Source organism: Myxocyprinus asiaticus, chromosome 12, assembly GCF_019703515.2.
Source record: "Myxocyprinus asiaticus isolate MX2 ecotype Aquarium Trade chromosome 12, UBuf_Myxa_2, whole genome shotgun sequence".
NCBI classification, from domain to species: Eukaryota; Metazoa; Chordata; class Actinopteri; order Cypriniformes; family Catostomidae; genus Myxocyprinus; species Myxocyprinus asiaticus.
This window is the reverse complement of record NC_059355.1, coordinates 41,569,450-41,589,145: the sequence shown is the minus strand read 5'-3', so window position 1 is coordinate 41,589,145 and position 19,696 is coordinate 41,569,450. Positions and strand designations below refer to the sequence as shown.

The 19,696-nt window shown below is 35.5% G+C and overlaps 1 protein-coding gene across 1 annotated transcript in view; it reads right to left on the bottom strand.

Moving 5' to 3' along the window:
- The window catches only part of LOC127449422 (contactin-4-like), a 261,042-nt gene that overhangs the window by 103,721 nt on the left and 137,625 nt on the right, over window positions 1–19,696 (bottom strand). Inside the window, exons 6-8 of the mRNA XM_051712833.1 lie at window positions 5,799–6,002; window positions 4,675–4,777; window positions 4,017–4,201 (exon numbers count right to left, since the gene is read on the bottom strand). Coding sequence (XP_051568793.1) covers window positions 4,017–4,201; window positions 4,675–4,777; window positions 5,799–6,002 — 492 coding nt within the window. The remainder of the gene's footprint in view (window positions 1–4,016; window positions 4,202–4,674; window positions 4,778–5,798; window positions 6,003–19,696) is intronic.

Here is a 19,696-nt window from a genome sequence, read left to right as displayed (position 1 = left end):
AAACAAGAATCCCCTGAGCTGCGAATGGGATAAGTGTAGCATTGTTTATTTACAGGCCTGCAGTGGATTTGAAGTGTGTTGTAAATAATAGCAAAAACTTTGTGTAAATTACTTGAGTAATTGTACTTTATTACTAAACTTGTGTATTTACATTTAGTCATTTAGCAGATGCTTTTATCCAATGTGACTTACAAATGAGAAACATAAGCAATTTGTCATACAAATGTCAACAATATTTTCAGTATTGCACTGCCAAGTTCCCTAAGTGGCTGGAGTAGTATAGATGCTAGAACAGAAGAGACAAATATATATATATATAATGTGTGTGTGTGTGTGTGTGTTATTCATTTCTTATTTTTATTGTTATTTTATTTATTGTGTATTATTTTGTGAAATAATCTCAGTACTACTGAAACTGAATACTTGTATTTTACTTGCATTTCTATATTTTTCAAAATTTCATTTTGACCATTAAAGTACCAACTACATATTTCACTGGTCATCACTGTGTAATATATAATTATATATCTCTTGTGTCTAACTGAGTTAATAAAATCACATGTCTGTTAACTAATTTTGAAGACAAACTTTAACTTGTATGCGAACAAGGTTAGTGATCAGTTTATAATCAAATATTAACACTGCAAATCTTAAATCATTAAAAAAAAAACAAATCATTAAAAAATGTCTTGTCAAGTAAAAATATCTAAACATCATTGAAACAAGACACGTTTACTTGATAAGCAAAGTAAGATAAATGATAAAGTCCTGTTTTCAGAGAAATCTAACATAATTTTGAGGATTACCCCCCCAAAAAATTCCAATTAGGCAATAAAAATAACATTTGTTTTTAAAAATAAAATACGTTTTTTTTTGTTTTATTTTTAGAAAATTGTGATTGAATGTAAAAAATGAAAAGCATGAAATAAAAAAAAATAAAATAAAATAAAAAAAACTCGATTTCTTCAATTTCAAACGTGAAGAATGGAGTTTTTTCCTTTTACTTTTAAACACTTAAGTTCAAAAGTATAAATAAATAAATGTGGAAAGATATATATTTTTATATATATAATCATTTTAATTAAATATATTTTTGGCAAGATTCTTTGACTTTTAAATGATTCAACTGTGTCATAGTACCCTTACTTTAAAGAAGTTAACTTAAAACTAATTTTAAATGTACTTTTCACACTTTTAATAAGAACAGAGAAAAGATTAAATGGAGGATGGAAACAACTGAAGAACAGCAAAAGCAACATGAAAAATAAAGGAGAATCATCATAAATATTAAACCTCTCCAAAATAGAGTGGGGCAGGTGTGCTAAAGAAGTGAGAGCTTTAGTGAAACATAACTACGCCTAAGACAAATCACCTCGCAGGCTGGATTACATTAGTTTTTACAATACGCCCATGCTATTTATACAATTAATACATTTATACATCATATCTGGGAAGCCCATTAGGAGAACTTCCTTTTTGGAGGAACTTGTTCCCCTACATTCCACAATGTTTGGTATATAAACAATGAGACAACACGGATAATAAAACATTCAGCGAGCTCCGTGCCTGCTATTCTTGTAAATGGGCCAGTGGGCATGCGGCTACAGCATTAGACCTAGCGCCAGATTCCCATAAGGGAAGGATAAATCCCACTGCTCTCTTGCCTGCAGGTACTGACATAATAGGGAGCTGTCTTGTATGAACAATGCGGCGGAGCCATCACGGCGGAGAAGGGAAAAGGTTATGAACCCTTCATTTAAAGTCCATATTAAATATGCTTCTCTTCTTAATCCTATGAGTCACACAATACTCTAGCTAGAAACATAGGCCTTGCCTTTCGGGGTCTTATTTTACTAATCATGCCACTTTCAACTGGTAAACAATGTGGGCCAAAGGTGAACATGCAATTTAATAAAATGCTAATTAAATTCTCAAGTTTTAATCTAAAAAAAAAATGTTCTTCCATTATACCATATCTATACAAGAAGCGAACGACAAAGCACATCTGCTTGAAGTTGTCTAGACTTGAAGAATCAAAGCTGCATGTTTTATCAAAATGTTTACTTCCAATGGACCAATAAGCTGTAAACTTTAAAGATGTAATTGAGCGACAGTTAAATGGGTGAAATTTTTTTGTATCCTACAACAAATTCATTGATATAAAAATTCCACTCTAGTATTGTTGTTATTGCTACAACTCCATATATGTATCAAGGTTGGGCAAAACTTTGAATTTAAGAATTGGCTCGCTTTCGATTCATGCGTCGGAATTTGAATTGAATTATCCATAACCAGTGTTGGGTAAATTACTCTAAATTAGTAATCCACCACAAATAAATAATTAATTTTCTAAAACTGTAATCGGATTACTTAACTGAAAAAAGTTAGCACATTACTAATTACTTTTAAATTGCTTTCTAAATCACTTTTGATTGAATGTTTGCTTTTCCATTCAACAAATTCAAAATAATGTCTATATTTCCTCGTTGTTCATTGTCACACACATATGAACAAATGAATTAATATTTTAAATGTTTTATACATAATATTGTAGAAATATGTTACCCAAATTATGTAGAGAGAGAGAAATATATACAGTATATATATATTTTGTTGTTGTTGAAAGTCATAAGTCAAAATGTACAGTATGTATATGCAATATGTATATTTTTTTATGTGTACATATGTGTGTGTGTGTGTGTGTGTATATATATATATATATATATATATATATATATATATATATATATATATATATATATATATACTTAAATCCTTTTATTAATAACATCTCATGTTTATGGAAATATCCCATATGTTGCTTGTATGATAACATGTTTATGGGTAATTCATAGTGGAAAAAGGTACACATTTATTATTACAGCAGTTATATAAATGTAGTTGAATTTCGTTCCATTTTAATTTGACTTCCTTTTATATATGTAAATTGCAGTTACAATTATGCATCATGTTTGCTACCTCCATTTAAATTCCAGGAGCTGAATAGCAATTAAAAGGCATTCTCAATTTCATTCTGAATAGGGCACAACCCTAATACATATGGTTAGAAACAAAAGAAGCTTCGCGTTTAGTGTAAACGCAGTGTTAAAAGGGCATGTATCCTTAATTCTGTTTTCCTTCTAAACTGCAAATGAACATAATTAACCTTTTCATGTGAAAGGTAAACGCATTACTGTCAAGGAATTATGCCTGAAAGGATTCCACAAAATATCCCCAGTATAACTGGGTCCCAAGTCTGCAAAATGTAATGTTAAAATCAACAACTATTTTTTGATGAATACAAAAATCAGCTGACACTCCTGATCCAGATGATCCAGAGTATTTTCCTGGCATATGTGTCCCTCATCTAAGTATAGTACATTTAACAGCTTTGATCTGAAGTCAAATTGGATCCCAATCACAGTGCCATCTGGTATTACAGAACATACACACACACACACACACACACACATACAAGGTCAGGCACAAGGTCATCCTCTCATCTTTTTAATCTGGATAAAAATATTACAGACATCATGACTGGGAGGCTTTAATCATTTTGATGCACTGTTAAAACACAATATCCCAGTCTTAAAAGGATAGTCCACACACACAAAAAATAAATAAAAATAAATTATGCCATCATTTACTCACCCTCATTTAATTCCAGACTGGTATGACTTTCTTCCATGGAACACAAAAGGAGATGTTAGGCAAAATGACAGCCTCAAATACCATTCACTTCAATTGCAATGAAAGCAGTGACTGAGACATTTTGTCTAACATCTCCTTTTGTGTTGTAGAAAGCAAGCATAAAGCATATAGGTTTGGAATGACATGATGAGTAAATGACAGTATTTTCATTTTTGGGTGAATTATTCCTTTAAGTTGATTTTCTGTTGGTAAGAGGTTTGGAAGACTGGAAAGGCAAAGTTCTGCATCATGTCCTTTGGTTTGAGTGAAAGTGACATGTGGCTTTTGCTGTTCAAATATTCATGCATCTTACGACAACTTACCAAAGAAAGACAGCTTTCCTTGTACAGAGTTCCTTCCTTTCGTGTTCTCTGCCACACACTCATATGTGCCCGCATCCTCTTGCTGAAAGTAAGGGATTTCCATGACACCGCTGGTTTTCCGTACCTCCACTTTGCGAGAGAAGGGAACTCCATCCATTCGACGCCAACTTATGGAAGGTACCGGACTGAAATGGGGGGAGAGATTGCAAATACAGTACATATTATATCTTACATTGTATATTAGGTGATCTTTAAGTCAACATAAAATGGCATTAGCAACCCATTTCAATTCAGTAATTTGACATATTTTAGAATGAAACAATATTAAACAAGAACAAAATGGGGCTCAACTTGACTTTATCAGGAGTAGATTGGATAAAAAAATAAATTAAAAAAAATAAGGCCTTCCATAACAGAATAGAGTCAGATATGAATATGAGTTTGCAGTCAGTTGTGGAGTTCATGCACTGTCTTTTGCTTATAATGTGAAGATTTGAGACTTAACTTTGAGACTGATGTTTTTCAAATAGGACACACAGAAATTACGGTAATTTTTACATGCCGTGAATACACCCAAAATTTGTCTCCTTTCCATTGAAGACATCTTTCTGATGTTTGAACTGATGTTTATTTTTAATTCGAAGAATATATAACTTACTTCCCCAATGCAAAGCACTCTAGGCTCACGGTTGAGCCTTTGGCCACCTGAACGACCTCTGGAAACTGCACCTCAATCTTAGGCTCATATTCCCCCATAACACCTACAAGAAAAAATTCATCATTATTCACAAGCAAATTGGAAATCATACTTAATAAAAGCTATCAATTATTGAATCTGAAAATGAAATCTTAGAAAGCAGTCAATCTTTTAATTGACCATTTCATCATTATTGCATAATTTATTTTGTGTCTTTTGAAAGGCTTTAAGGATAGGAGGGAGGTGTGATATTGTATCTCCTTCTGTGATTTATTTATTTTTGTTTTGTTTTTTTGTGCTGTGCTGTTGGGCCAGCTACTAAGCTGTCTGAGCGAGTCAAAAGTTGCTTATCTCAAATGTCTAACACAGCCCGTTTATGTCAGTACTGCCAGATGGGAAGGGATGAAGAGAGGCAATCATATCATTTAGTAACATCCCGGGTAGAGAGACGTGTACAGTGGGGTTTGAAATTGTTTCTGGAGATCACACTGTGACAGTCGCCACTGAGTGACTTGTGTTGGTCATTCAGCAGTGATTCAAATATCAGGTTATTTTAAAAAAATGTATTTTTACACCACAGTTAAAACATGGCACTGTCTAGATCTCAACACTGCGAATATAGTGAACACAATTTGTAAATATAAAATTCTTTAAAATACAAGTTATAAAATTATATGATGCCACAGAATATATGCAGGCTTATTTACTATAGTTGCATTTCTATTGTGAAGTCTATGCTGCCTTGATGTGTGTGATCAAATCGCAAATCCACAGAAACCAACAATTAGATCAGTCAAGACAAATGACCTTTCAGTTGGAGAGCCTTTGATAATGCCAGCCTAGAGGCACTGAAACATGCTGCTACGGCATCTTAAAATTTACAAAGAACAGCTCATTAACCTTTAAATATAATTTGTATTCCACAAAAAGTATACATTTTATTTAAGTAATATGTTTTGCTTTCTTTTCATCCCTTTAAAGCTAATTTACACAATTCTGCCAGGCATAAAGGGACAAAGCATTGATTGATTAGCTTAGATTGATTGCACCCCATATAATGACACATAATTGACAAGCTTCCTCACCATCAGTGCGCAATATCAGCGGAGTGGGCGGGCCTTGGACGCGTGTCTTGGTGACAGTATTGGTCACGACGCAGGTGTAGTTGCCCACATCAGACAGCTCCACTTTAGCAATATATAGATTCCCGGTCTCCTGGGACACGAATCGACGGGAATCCTGCTTCACGAACGATGGGTACTCGTTGAAAATCCAAGAGAACGCCAAAGCTGTTAGGAAAAAGGAAAGATCGAGAAAAGATTGTCATGGCAACACACGAGAAGAAAGAGGTCACTCGACTGCCCGGTAACTACATTTGCATAAACATAACTAGAGTACACGGTGACATTTCCTCTCTCTGCAGAGCCTAAATGGCATATGTGGACTCGGCTCATGAATCTTGCGCCTCCCTAGAGTTACTAAATTAGCATTGGGGCTACATGCTAGGGTGAAAATTAATCAGCCTGAGGAGGGTTATGTGGCTTAGGGGGTGAAAATTAATGACAGAAAAGGATAACCAGAGCCCTGTGATTATTTGGCCTCTAATCAAGTGGGAAAGTGGTGCTATGTAACCAATGCTCAAAAATCCAGAGCAGAATACATGTAGGTTGTTTTCACACTTGGTCCGAACCCGAGTTTGATTCCACTTTTTCCTTGTACTTTTGGGTCTGAATTGCATTACGTTTATTCACTGTGTTATTTAAGTATTTGCCCTTTGGATTTACCAACAACACTTTACATGCACAAAACATCACTTGCATTTGTCTGCCACAGATGCATGAACATGATTTTCTCTCCGAAGTCAATTTATATGCTACGTCAATTTCAGATATTATATTTAATAAATAGTGGTTTACATCTACAAGTTTGCTGGTGCATAACCTAAGTTCGGAAAACCACTTTCACACAATCCAAAAACAAATTTTGATGTCAGAGGTAGGTCCGCACCAAAATTGATATACTGTACTTTTAAAAATGGAAAATAGATCCAACTTAGACCTGAGGCCACATCCACATTAATGCATTTTTTTTCAAAGCACATTCACTTTTCTACGTTTACGCCTCTCATCCACACCAGAAAGGTGTTGTCCTCTACTGAAAACTGAGCATTTCCAAATGCTCTCCATTACCACATACTAGAAAATGATGACATTAAATAAAAAATGAAAAGCTGATTAAGGCTGAAACATACTCAACACAAGCACGTGAACGTAGAGGTGTGTGCTTGGCCACTGCATTGCCAATGCACAGTCTGGTTGAACATGCTTAACTTGCATTCTTGCATTACCTTGGCGGGAACAAGCCTCAGTACTCAAGGGGGCGATAGAACTACCGTCAAACATCTGTGCAATTAAACTGCATATGTGTTATCATTCAGGTACGTTGCTATAAATATATTGACTTGAACTTACTTGCTCAGCAACATTCTCTTCAATCTGTTGCTCCACCATGACAGTAGTTGAGTTGAAAGAGAAAACTCGCCATAGAAGTAGACAGTTCACACAAATCTCGCTATAGCGCCCCCTGAGGCAACATTGAGGATGCAATGCATTGTTGCGTTGTGTTATGGCATGCTGTCTGACACATTTAAGAATGCGACGACAAGTGTAAAGTATGTTTTGGCTGTAAGTGTGAATGTGGCCTAAAACATCCTTTAAGCAAATGTTTCAAGCCACGCAGACTTGATTCCACAAGCTGTTTTCTACAGTCAACTACTGTCATGGGGGAGCAAAGGCTTGAAGAGAATCTTCCTGAGAAAGTGTGTTAAAGTTAGTTAATTTGTCGACATCTTTATTGCTACCTGAATAATTATACAGTTCAGTGGTACAGACCATTTGAAGGTAATTATATCTCCCTCTTGAGCTCTGGAGATTGTTACCATCACATTAACTCAAGAATATGCATCAAGCATGTACAATGAGACTATGCTTGCAATGTGTTGGCCAAGCATTCATATCTGCACAATTATAGTTTTTTTTTTTTTGTGTCTTAATTAGTAGCAAAAATACCATTTTAGCTCACCCTGGGAATAGTAACGTATCAACTAAAAACATCTCCATGTTATGTTTCCAATTATATAGCTTTCTGTTCTTTACAAATCACACCATATCAGACAAATAAACAGATAAATAAATAAAACAGTCACAGCCCTGCTGAGTGGAATGCTTTGGAGAGGTAGCTTTCTTGGCATCTGTTCCTCTCCTCGAAATGTGGGCATACACTTAATGTCACATCTGTCAATGGTAGGTCCTTCTACCAGCACAGAACAAAAACAGTTTCAAACCTGACCTCCGGGAGTAACAGTACAATTGTTTTGCCTTTTGCTGATTCAATTACCCACAATACCTGTCATTTTCTGAGTTCTGCAGGCAAGAAAGGGTAGAGAAAAGGGAAAGATGAAACAGGCAATTCTGTATTATCCAGGTATGATTTGAAAGGAAATTTCCTTTCCAGAGGACACACTTTTTTTCTTTGGTAACAAATCTGTTTTAAACAACTTGGGACCTCTTTTTACAATTATATTACTTTGAAAATGCTAGCACAGTGAGGCCCAAAAGTCTGAGACTTCCTGTTAGAATGCTTCTATTTTGCTTACTCAACCTGGTACTGCATTGACACCTCAGTATATGCAAAACCTGATGATCCATGTTTTCTCTGCATGATTTAAGAATGTTCCAAAAAGCATCTTGTGGATTTCAATAGAAACAAAGAAAAACTGACCTTTCGCACAAAGGAGTGGTCAGTAACACAAATTTGCTTATTTGATTAGTGACCTAGAAATAGTGCAGAATTCACTTTTTTTGTTTTACATGTTTTTCAAAATCCAAAAATTTCTATTTATTTCCAGGGTTTCAATTATATTTTGAATCCCAGATTTAGTATGTTTGTAATGAGAATTAACCATAAGTAAACGTTCTGCCTTTGACTGCAGGTTCTAGCATAAAACAAATAGCTATAAATAATGGCTTAAATAAAAAAATCAAATCACTGCTTGTAACAGCAATAAAGAAATCAGTTGTCAATCTAATAAGCATACACAGAATAAAATCATCCACAACCGCATGTGTGGAGGAACAATGCACTGAAGCATTAATAAGCCGATGTGCATTTCCCATCACCTCCCTCCTCCACGTTTCCACAAACTGTTCAGCATCACTACATCTTACTCATCTGTACCACTCTGTGGCTGGACATGTTGGCATGTGAGCTTTCCATTTGTGCCGTCAATGTTAAATCCATTTGCAGTATGTTGTAATGTTCTACTCAGTGGCTCTCGGCTCCCTGGCAGCGCATTTAATCGACAGGCACATAGCACCTCCCCAGTTTAGCCCAATCAAACCCACTCACTCCTTAGCTAATTAAACAAAACAGTCTTGGAGGAGTCCCGCCTGAGCCCTGGTCATTTATCACAGTTTGATCTGATCCATAGCCATCGGCTTCGGCTACCTCGTGCACAAAAGGGGTTTGAGAGGTATGGTGCCACCCCCCCAAGCTAATGTCATATCTTCTCTGGCTAAAAGAAAAGATGAGAGTCATGTAGAGATGAGGAAATGGTGCAAGGGGCTGGATATCTCTCTGATTGTGCTTTGAAATTGTTTGATAAGCTGCTTGCAAGAGATTTTAGCAATATCACAATAGCAACATTATAGCAAACTTTTTGCATTGTTATTTTCATGACAATTAAGCACATTTACATATGTTCTTTACTGTAAAGCATCCAGACATTTACAGTTGAAATTATTTTGTAATAACCATTATTCTTAAAAGGTGAGTCTCATTACTGTAATACAATATATATATATATATATATATATATATATATATATATATATATATATATATATATATATATATTTGCTTATGTAGATTATTTCAGTGAAAAATACTGTAAAACTATTTTTTTTCAATGAGCTTAAATCAACTCAAAGGCAGTACAACAAATAACACAATTTTATATAAGTACTTCACAACCTAAATAATATATCCTTATTTCTTTGTATTACAGTAATGAGAATGAGATTTTATTTTATTTTGTTGCATTATGGTAATAAGAAACAGGTGGAAAAATGGGAAAAGTAATTGTCAAAAAGTAATGTCACAATGCAAAACATCTTCATGGTCCTAAATATAGACATTTACTTTAAAAAAAATTCAATTTTATTATTGTTTTCTTTTGATTTTGTTGGTGAAAAATGACCTGACATTTCTTGACAGGTTTTGTGACAAATTTTTCTTACTGTAATGCATCCAGATATAGTTTAGATTACTTTAGATTATATATATATATATATATATATATATATATATATATATATATATATATATATATATATATATATATTAAATATATAATTCTCATTATTCTTAAAGGTGATTCTCATTGCTGTAACAGTATTTTTTTTTACAGTTTTACTGTAATACAGTTATTTCAGGAAAAAATACTGAATATTTGTTTTATTTAAATACGATCAAAAGCAGTACAACAAATACTACAATTTTGTACAAACACTACAATTTACATACTTTTTTTTTTGTAATACAGTAATAAGAATATGATTTATTTAATTATTAATTTTATTTTGCATTACGGTAATGAGAAACAGGTGGAACATGCTTATTTGTCATGAAAAATAATGTCACAATGTTAAAAAACTTAATAGTCCTAAAAACAGGCTTCATTTTTCAAGAAGCAAAATACAGTTTATTGTTTGTTTCTTTTGATTTTGTTGGCAAAATCTAACCTACACGTGTTCTTGACCGGTTTCATGAGATCACCCATATTTAGACATCTGGGGTTTGCAATGAGTTGAATAGTGTAATGTGATTTTGTGTTATTGCACAAGGCAAAAAGAGGATCTGCTTTCTGACATTAATCCTGTCATCCATTCAATCAATGAATCTTAACAATGTTGCATTTTTATTTAATTTTCAAGGTAAACACTTAAATGGCCAAATCACTACTGCTGTCATTATTAGGAAAGATTTTTTAGCACCAAACAAAACTAAGCTTTGTGTTGGCAAGGAAAGGTCACCACAGAGGCTTATGGTAACTACAACAACAATCCAAATATATTTTGCTTCAAATCTATCATTCAAACCTTTAGATTTATGTTGTTTCATATTCTGTTTGATTTGCTTAGGAATCTAGGTCCTGAGAAATGAACCAGATTTGTACATAATGCAGCAAAATGATAAAATATTTGAAGATAATCGCAAAACGTTATGGCAAAACTAAGCTTTCAAATTCTTCCCCTGTATGAAACCTTTCCTGATAAACCATGCTGTTTAGTTTCTACACAAAAATATAAGATTAAAAAAGATTATAAATGCTACAGGATTTTCCATAGACTGTGTAAAACGTTCAAGGTTCACTCTGAAATTTGATGTGAAAGAAGCCGAGCTTCTTCACTTTGAAGGGTCCCTGGAGGGGACTCTCAGATGCTGACAAAACTCAGTTAGCATAATACCAAGAATGCTGGGGTTGCAGAAAGTCAGCAAAGAAGTCAACATTAAACGAAAAGGGAAAAAATATACAGGCATTATAAGATTTGTGCAAACTGTTAAGACATGTGGAGAATATTAGGGAGATGAGGGGAACATATTTTGCTTTCTAAGTGAGGGTCTGCTTTATGAAACTGAAGATTTTACCAATGTAGGTAACATTTGCTGTATAGATACCTTTTTGTAAGCTAATTACACACTGTATCTTTAAGGTATGATACACAATACAGTAATCAAATTTCTTTATGAGCACAGTAAGTGGAACTACATTTGATAATTTTCTGAAGAAACTGTAGATGCATGGACAGATTAGTATGTGGTTGCTAGGGAATTCTACGTGGTTGCTAGGGTGTTATGTTGGATGCTTACTAGCCCACATCAAAAGAGTCCTCTCCAAGGTTATCTAATATTCCAGTCCCTAGATTTGGCTCAAGTTCTTTCTTCAATCAATGAGAATATTTTGCCCATTTTATCGTCTGCCAAGCGAAAATTGTGTGCCTTAGCATTAGTAAGAACCACTAAAAATAAATTCGAAAAACAAAAAATCCCCATAATCTACAGTACTTTTCTCATTAATTGAGCAGTTATCAACATATCCATGAAAAAAAAACTTTTTTGTGCCATTAACATGATATGATGAAGTTGACAGTGTCATCCGGCTCAATGACAAATGATCTAATGTAAGCACAAGCACTACTCATGTGTGACAGCATCACCAGGCCATACAATTAGAGGAAAGATGCTTAGACTTCAGGCTAAGTTCATAGTACCCCTCCTGATGAGTATAAACAGTCTAAATGACAACAATCCCTCGCCTTCCAATTTGCATCAACAGTGTACGCCCAGGGGAAAATACTCTAGTAGGAAGTACCACTTTCATTATATTTCTTTTTAGCTGTAAGAAACCATTATCACACAGGTGAAGAAACAGAGAAAAAGATGTATCTGCAGACAAAATAAATCTATCACCCTAAACAGTCTCAGTTCCAATCAAAGAGACCCATTCATAATTTTTCCGCTCTGTCATGCCGCAAGCAGGAAATAAAGCTTTATGAAAAGATACACATATCTGGCTCTTAATCGCACATTATCGATGTGCATGCTCTTGATGAATTTTAATAGCACCACAGCTGCCTGATCATCGCTTGTTAATAATACATGTGAGACATGTTGTGACAACAGTATGCATTTTTAATAACTGTGCCTGGGATCACACACTAGCTTGTTGTTTGGAAAATGCATTCATATCATAATTATTTATTTAATAATTACATAAATAAAAGCTAAAAAGTAAAGAATAAGCAAGGTCAGTGTCACATTGTAACTCCAGACACAGGAGAACACCAATTATTGCAATATTCTTTCTACCCTCCTTAGACAGAAAGTATTAATGTCTGTCTGGAACACTTGATTCTGATTGGTCAATCACAGCATCCTGTGGGCTAAACAGTTTTGTATAATGACCACCAAACTGTATAAGTGACTGTTGTTCCAGGCAACCAATACACTTTATACTTTATCTGTGCTAGTTTCATGTATCTCATTTTACTATGATCTCTTTCTTCTCACATAATACAATAATTTCAACTAAAATATAAATCTAAAATGTATATTTGTTTCTTTATTTTTTAAGTACCCATGTAGCAAAACTAACTGTACCATATCCCTTTTCTCAGTAGTTCTCAACTGGAGGATAACAACCCCAAAATGGAATGTTTTGATAGCATCACAAACATAAGGAAAACTATGCTGAATGCAAATAATAAAATGCAATTAAGCATACTATTGTGCATTGGACAAAATAAATAGGCTCATAAACTATTATAAGGGAGGAGAAAACATTTCCCTTATGTTTTGTTGTTGACGTCTAGGGATGTCAAAAGTACTTGGTACAAAGTTGATACTAAAATAAAAAAAAAGATGTAACGGAATGTAACACAGCTTCACAGCAGAAGGGAATGAGAACACAGGGAAGCAGGTTTTCCAGGCTCAGGTAAGATTTTAATCAGCCACTTCAATGCTTTACAACTTCACAAACTCATCAGCTTCACAGGCATGTAGTCACTTAAACACATCAGCTTCACAAACACAACAGATTAAACACAACAGCTTCAGGAGCACCGTGGCCTTCCTTGTGCCAGACTCTCTCTCCCCACTGCTGGTGGCGTGGCTGCTTATATGCCACTCTCCCCATGCTCACTGGAATCAGAGACAGGTGTTAAACATAATCTAGCTCAGGTGCAAGCGCCCTTACCGCTTTCTCTCTCTTCGGACGGACGCTTGACCATGCCCCCGCTGCCACACGGTACCAGTGTTTCTGCAGTACCAAGCACCAGCTAAATTCAGTCCCAACACTATCTGACTGACACACGTATGCTTCCAAATGCTCAAAAGCTTAACTGAGCATGTGCTCTGATACTCTATTTACACTGAAATGGAAAATTAATCAAATAAAAATCATGATATGCCCTTGTGTGATTATTAAAAAAAAAAAAAAAAAAAAAAAAAAATGCAGATTGATTAAATAAAAATACAGTCTGCATGTTCTGCATACTTCAAAGTGAATATACTGTATGAAGCCACTCATTCCCTAAAAACACCACATTTTATGTTTGTGTTGTAGTAGATGACAGAAGAGTGTGCACATTCACTGTGAAGCACGCAGCGCTCGCAAAATATATATTTATTTAATTAAATCACAGCATTTTGAGTTTTGATAATCACACTGGGCCATGTAACCGACCACTTATCCAAAGGTGTAAAACTACCATCAAAAACACAGAAACTGAATTATTGTCTACCGAGAGCATAAGCCATAAATTAAACATGGCAATATTAATACATTTCAGTGTTTGATTTTAAAGACATTTTGGTTTACCTTTGTATGATAAACAACTGGTTTTACAGTGTTAGGTCGCCACTAAATGCCCAATGTAAATCTTGGACCTTAAGCAAAACCAGCTGAGAAACATTACATGACATGCGATGTTTGCAGGTAAACTTTACATGCAGCGCTTACCATCTAGCCTTGTGTTGACTCTACAGTCACGGTCCAATCCTAAAAAAAAGTCTGAACCTTAAAAATGGCAGGAAAAACACTGTAAACCACAGAAACAGACAGAGAAGCACTCTCAAACTTTGCTTAAGGCCTTCAGAATATCTTCTAATGGGACTAGACAGAGTGCACATTCTCTGTGCTCTTAAAGCCCACGAGATTATAGGGCAGATAACATCATGTCCATTGTTAGTGCGAGCATGGAAAAGAAGAGATTTGAGCGTTGGCTACACCTGAAATAATCTCCATTAGGAAATGGAGGTGAGCTGCAATAGATTCCCACACTAAACATACTGTAGTTATTGAGTAACACGCAGAATGAGGTTGAATTACGTGTATGGGCTTGGATAGCAAGGTGGAGGTGAGCGCATCTTAACTGCTTGTGTGTGACTGATCTGACCTGACTGTGAGAGTGAAGAGGGCATGATTAGGGTCTGCGCTGCACGTTTCTGGAGGAATGGGCCACTGCTGAAGTCACTCACATCGCACACGCAAACATTTACTCAGACCCATAATGCCGTGTCCAGCGTTGAGGAATGTGCGCTTTTCTGAAGAATGTTGACAGCTCTGCACAGATGTAATCTCAGGAATGTTCTTTTACTGTGTGCATTACAGACATGCAAGGACATGGCATGGTAAAACAAGGAATGGAGGACAAAAGACAAAGAGATGACAGTTTGTTTCAGACACAGAATCTTTGCAGTGAATCTAAAATAGCTAGAAGCCAAGAGCTACTCTATTATTATTATTATCACCTCTCTATTAACACAAATATTTTGTCCTTGGTTTGACTGCTGGCTGATTACATCTCATGCACACAATGTCTTAGAGCATAACAGAAGGATTCCGAAAATAAAAATCCCATTCATTTTCTCCCTAGAGAAATTGACTTTTTGTACAAAAGTTAACATTTTAAGACAAACCTAACCTGAGCACTGAAGTTTTTTTAAGTGATGGTAAAGCTAATGCATAACATGTCTATTGTATATTTTTAATGAGATTTTAGGTTAAAATGTATATGAATGCATAAGGGGAAATTGTAGATTTTATATAATGTAACTGGTAACCATTTCATTTCACAAATTTCTAGTTAATTTTACTAGTTCATTTTAAATGGTTCTGCGGTGTAACAAATGAATTTTTAAAAGTACAAATATTTCATGTAGTATCACAAATCAAATGAGGTCTTAAATTTTACATAAAATCATGCAAAATAATTATAAAATAATTAGCAAAATTGTGTTTTTAATTCTACTTTGTTCTTTCTTTTCTCTTTTTAATCCTTTTTTTTTTTGTTTTGTTTTTTTTGCTTCAAATCAAAGTCTGTAATGTTGTGATTCATCTCCGAGCTGGTTGGTTTGGCTCATGGCTTACAACTCTTTGTAACGAATGAGGCTGGTATCCATTCAGCCGACCGCCAGAGGGAGCCCTCTCCCGGATACTAGCCATGAACTATTTCTTCTACGTTTACTTCCTGTTTGCACTATATATATATATATATATATATATATATATATATAGCCATGCCTTTTCATACATACTTTGCGAAGTATTACCAGTTATTTCACTGCCTTACCGAGCATTTTCCCATTGCCTGTTTCATTGCCTTCTTGTTATGACGATTGTGTCTGTCTTATTGGTTTACCGATTGTTTGATTACTATTTTGCTTTGTTTGCCTTGTTGGACTGATTACTTGTCACTACATCTCTGCCTTGTGTTTTTGGAGTTTATTAACCCTCAGGGGTCGGATTTTTTCCTCATAACAGCAGAAACAACTTAAAATACTCCATCATTTTTGGGCATACAATAAGTGTAAGACATCATTAGAAACTATAAGGGTCTACTTTTATTTGTGTACACTCACAATAACAACAAAACCTTGTGCTTTTGTAAAATAAAGAAAATAAACAGGGTGCGCTTTCAGCCGTCTTTGTCTCCGCGAGCTTTCTGAAACACGATACAAAAATAACTGAAACTCCGCAAATACTTATCAGACAAACATGAAACATATGTCTAAAGAAAGATTAAAATGTCTACTTTTAAATAAAACAATTCGAATTTAAAACAAATATTCTCCTGCAATGTAATCTGTATGAAACAAAGTGATGTACAGTTTCTCCTGGCTCAGCTAATTATCGCTAATGTGATCACACACAACAGCAGAGCACGCTATTTATACGGTAATGCGCTGAGGCAATCAATGCAAATGGTAAATGCCCCCAACACTGCCTTAAAAAGCATCAAGTTCATTCACTTTTCTGCACGTTTGGAAGATGGCATGCTACACAGGTGAGGAAGGTCTACAAATGGTCCTGGATAGTGAGGAAGAGTTCACATTTTCCTCAAAAAAAGAGCGGGACTCTGACGATGAATGTTTGCATTTTGAAGAGTGACTTGATCCAGCCGAGAATACAATTTCAGATGAGCAAGTCTTTACTTACATTAGTTGACATGCTATTTTATATAAACATGTACATATTTTACTAGTTGGACTATTTCCAGACTTGCCAGCCAGTATTCAAAGTATTGAAATTTGAAATATGTTCTAATAGGCAAGATTTAGTTACATTTAAATGTTGTTTCAGCTAAAGCAGGTATTTCAATTGTATGCTGTATGATATAAATATGATATGTAATATGATATAAAAATAATATGAATGTTTAGATTAGATTTTAACTAGTGTTTATGCTGCCTCATTATCATCAATGAAGCTTGTGCTTGCAAATATCTGTTCGGGTGTAAATGTGTAAAATGTGCTGTAAATATGCCCATATTAGAAAATCAGCATATTAGAATGATTTCTGAAGGATCATGTGACACTGAAGACTGCAGTAATGATGCTGAAAATTCAGCTTTGATCACAGGAATAAATTGTATTTTACAATATATTCAAATAGAAAACAGTTATTTTAAATTGTAAAAATATTTCACAATATCACTGTTTTTGCTGTATTTTGGATCAAATAAATGCAGCCTTGGTGAGCAGAAGAGACTTCTTTTAAAAACATTAACAAAACTTACAGATCTAAAACTTTTAAATGGTAGTGTAGGTCTAAAGTTTTTAAGTAAAGTCTTTAAGTAAAGAAAATTTATTGTCAGATTACTTCTTTTAACTTAAACTTGATTTTGTGAATAAGCTACAAACAATACATTCAATCATTAAGTCTCCTCACATTCATTCTCTCTCAAGGGAGGGGTCTTTGTCTCCTCAGGTGTGAAGAGTTATTTTCTCAAAAATACAAACATGTACATGTTTTAAGCAACTGAAAAAAACACAAATGTCAAGGCATGTCAAAACTTCTCCAGGGCCCAAAACACCCTCAGACCCCAGAGGGTTAAACTTCCTGCATTTGGATTCTACCTTCGCCTCCATGTCGAGTCCCTCACAGAATACTTCGCCACCAATGAATCCAGTGGAAGTTTCTCAGCTCCAGGCTGCCTTTGCTTACCAGAGTGAACCTATCAAGGGTTACCAAGAGCAATTAAACAACCTAAGAGCTGCAAATGAGAGCCTCACCCTCTACATCCGCTCTCTTCCATCCACTCAAGCTACACCGGTAAGATTCGCTCTTCATGATAAGTTTGATGGCTCACCAGAGAAATGTAAGGGATTTCTACGTCAATGTAAAATATATTTCTCCAATCAACCAGAGTCATTCAGCCAGGATTTAAAGAAATGCGCATTTATGATGACATTGCTTACCGGAAAAGCTTTGGACTGGGCCTCTGCTGTTTGGGAGAATGATAGGCAACTCCAAACTTCATTTGATTACTTCGCTTCACAGATCCATGAAGTGTTTGAATACCCAGAGGGAGGTAAAGATGTTTCTGTTCAGCTGCTTCATTTACAACAGGGTTCACTTTCTGCAACTGACTTCGCTATACACTTCAGGACATTCGCGGGTCAAAATGGATGGAACGATATCGCTCAAGACTGTTTTCAGAGAGGGACTGAACCACAATCTGCAGGCCGAACTCAGGTGAGGATTCAACTCTCACAGAATTCATTTCGTTGGCTGTAAAGATTGATAATTTACTGCGTAATTCACCACGTTCAAAGATTAGCCCCTGAACTGATGCAGATCACCTATGCTAGAGTTTCTATTGAAGAACATGATCATCGTCATAATGAGGGACTATGTTACTACTGTCGTGAAAGGAGTCATCAAAATTCTGCATGTCCTAACAAAGGCAATAAATATCACAGTTTAAGAGCAAAAGTGAGTACCAAGAATATTTAATCTCCTATACACCACAGTTTTTCTCTTCCATTGAACTCTCATTTGATGATAAACTAAAATATGTTTCTGCATTAGCCGACTCAGGGGCTGCTGTAAATTTGATTCATCAAGATCTTGTGCATGAACTCCATATTCCAACAGTACCTTGCATACCCACCATTAACATCACTGCTGTGGATAATGCACCCATTGGCACAGGCATCACTCACCAAACCGTTCCAGTGACACTACGAATTGGATTATTTCACACAGAAACACTATCTCTTTGTTATCAACTCACCCAAGCATATTCTCATCCTGTGTCATCCATGGCTGGCTGTCCACAATCCCATCATCTCCTGGAACCGGGGTGAGCTAAAAAAATGGTCAGATTACTGCCATTCAAATTGTCTTCATGTCACAGTAACCATGCCATGTTTAATCACTAGCATCAAAAGTCCAGAGATTCAAGCTCAAATCAAAATTCCCCAGGAATACTCAGGGTTTTCTGAAGTTTTTAGTAAAATCAAGGCAACTCAACTACCCCCTCATTGTCCATGGGACTGCGCTATTGAGTTACTGCCCAACACGGCACCTCCCAGGAGCAAAGCCTGTCCGTTATCCAGACAGGAGAACATGGCCATGGAAACATACGTCGAAGAGGCTCTAGCTTCAGGTTTCATTCATCCTTCCACCTCACCAGTTGCAACAGGCTTTTTCTTAATTGATAAAAAAGATGGAGGACTCCGTCCATGTATTGATTACCGGGGTTTGAACACAGTAACAATCAAATACAGGTACCCACTCCCTCTTGTTCCATCTGCGCTAGAACAACTATGTGAAGCACGCATCTACACTAAGCTTGATTTGAGAAGTGCTTACAATCTCATTCGTATTAGAGAAGGAGATGAGTGGAAAACCACATTCATCACCACTAGGGGGCACTATGAGTACCAGGTGATGCCTTATGGCCTGGCCAATGCACCAGCTGTGTTCCAATCATTCATCAACGAAATCTTCAGAGACCTCCTCAACAAATGTGTCATAGCCTACATCGACGACATACTCATTTACTCCCAAGATAAAGAACAACATATCAAAGATGTTAAGATGGTCCTCTCACGCCTTCAGAAGCACCAACTTTA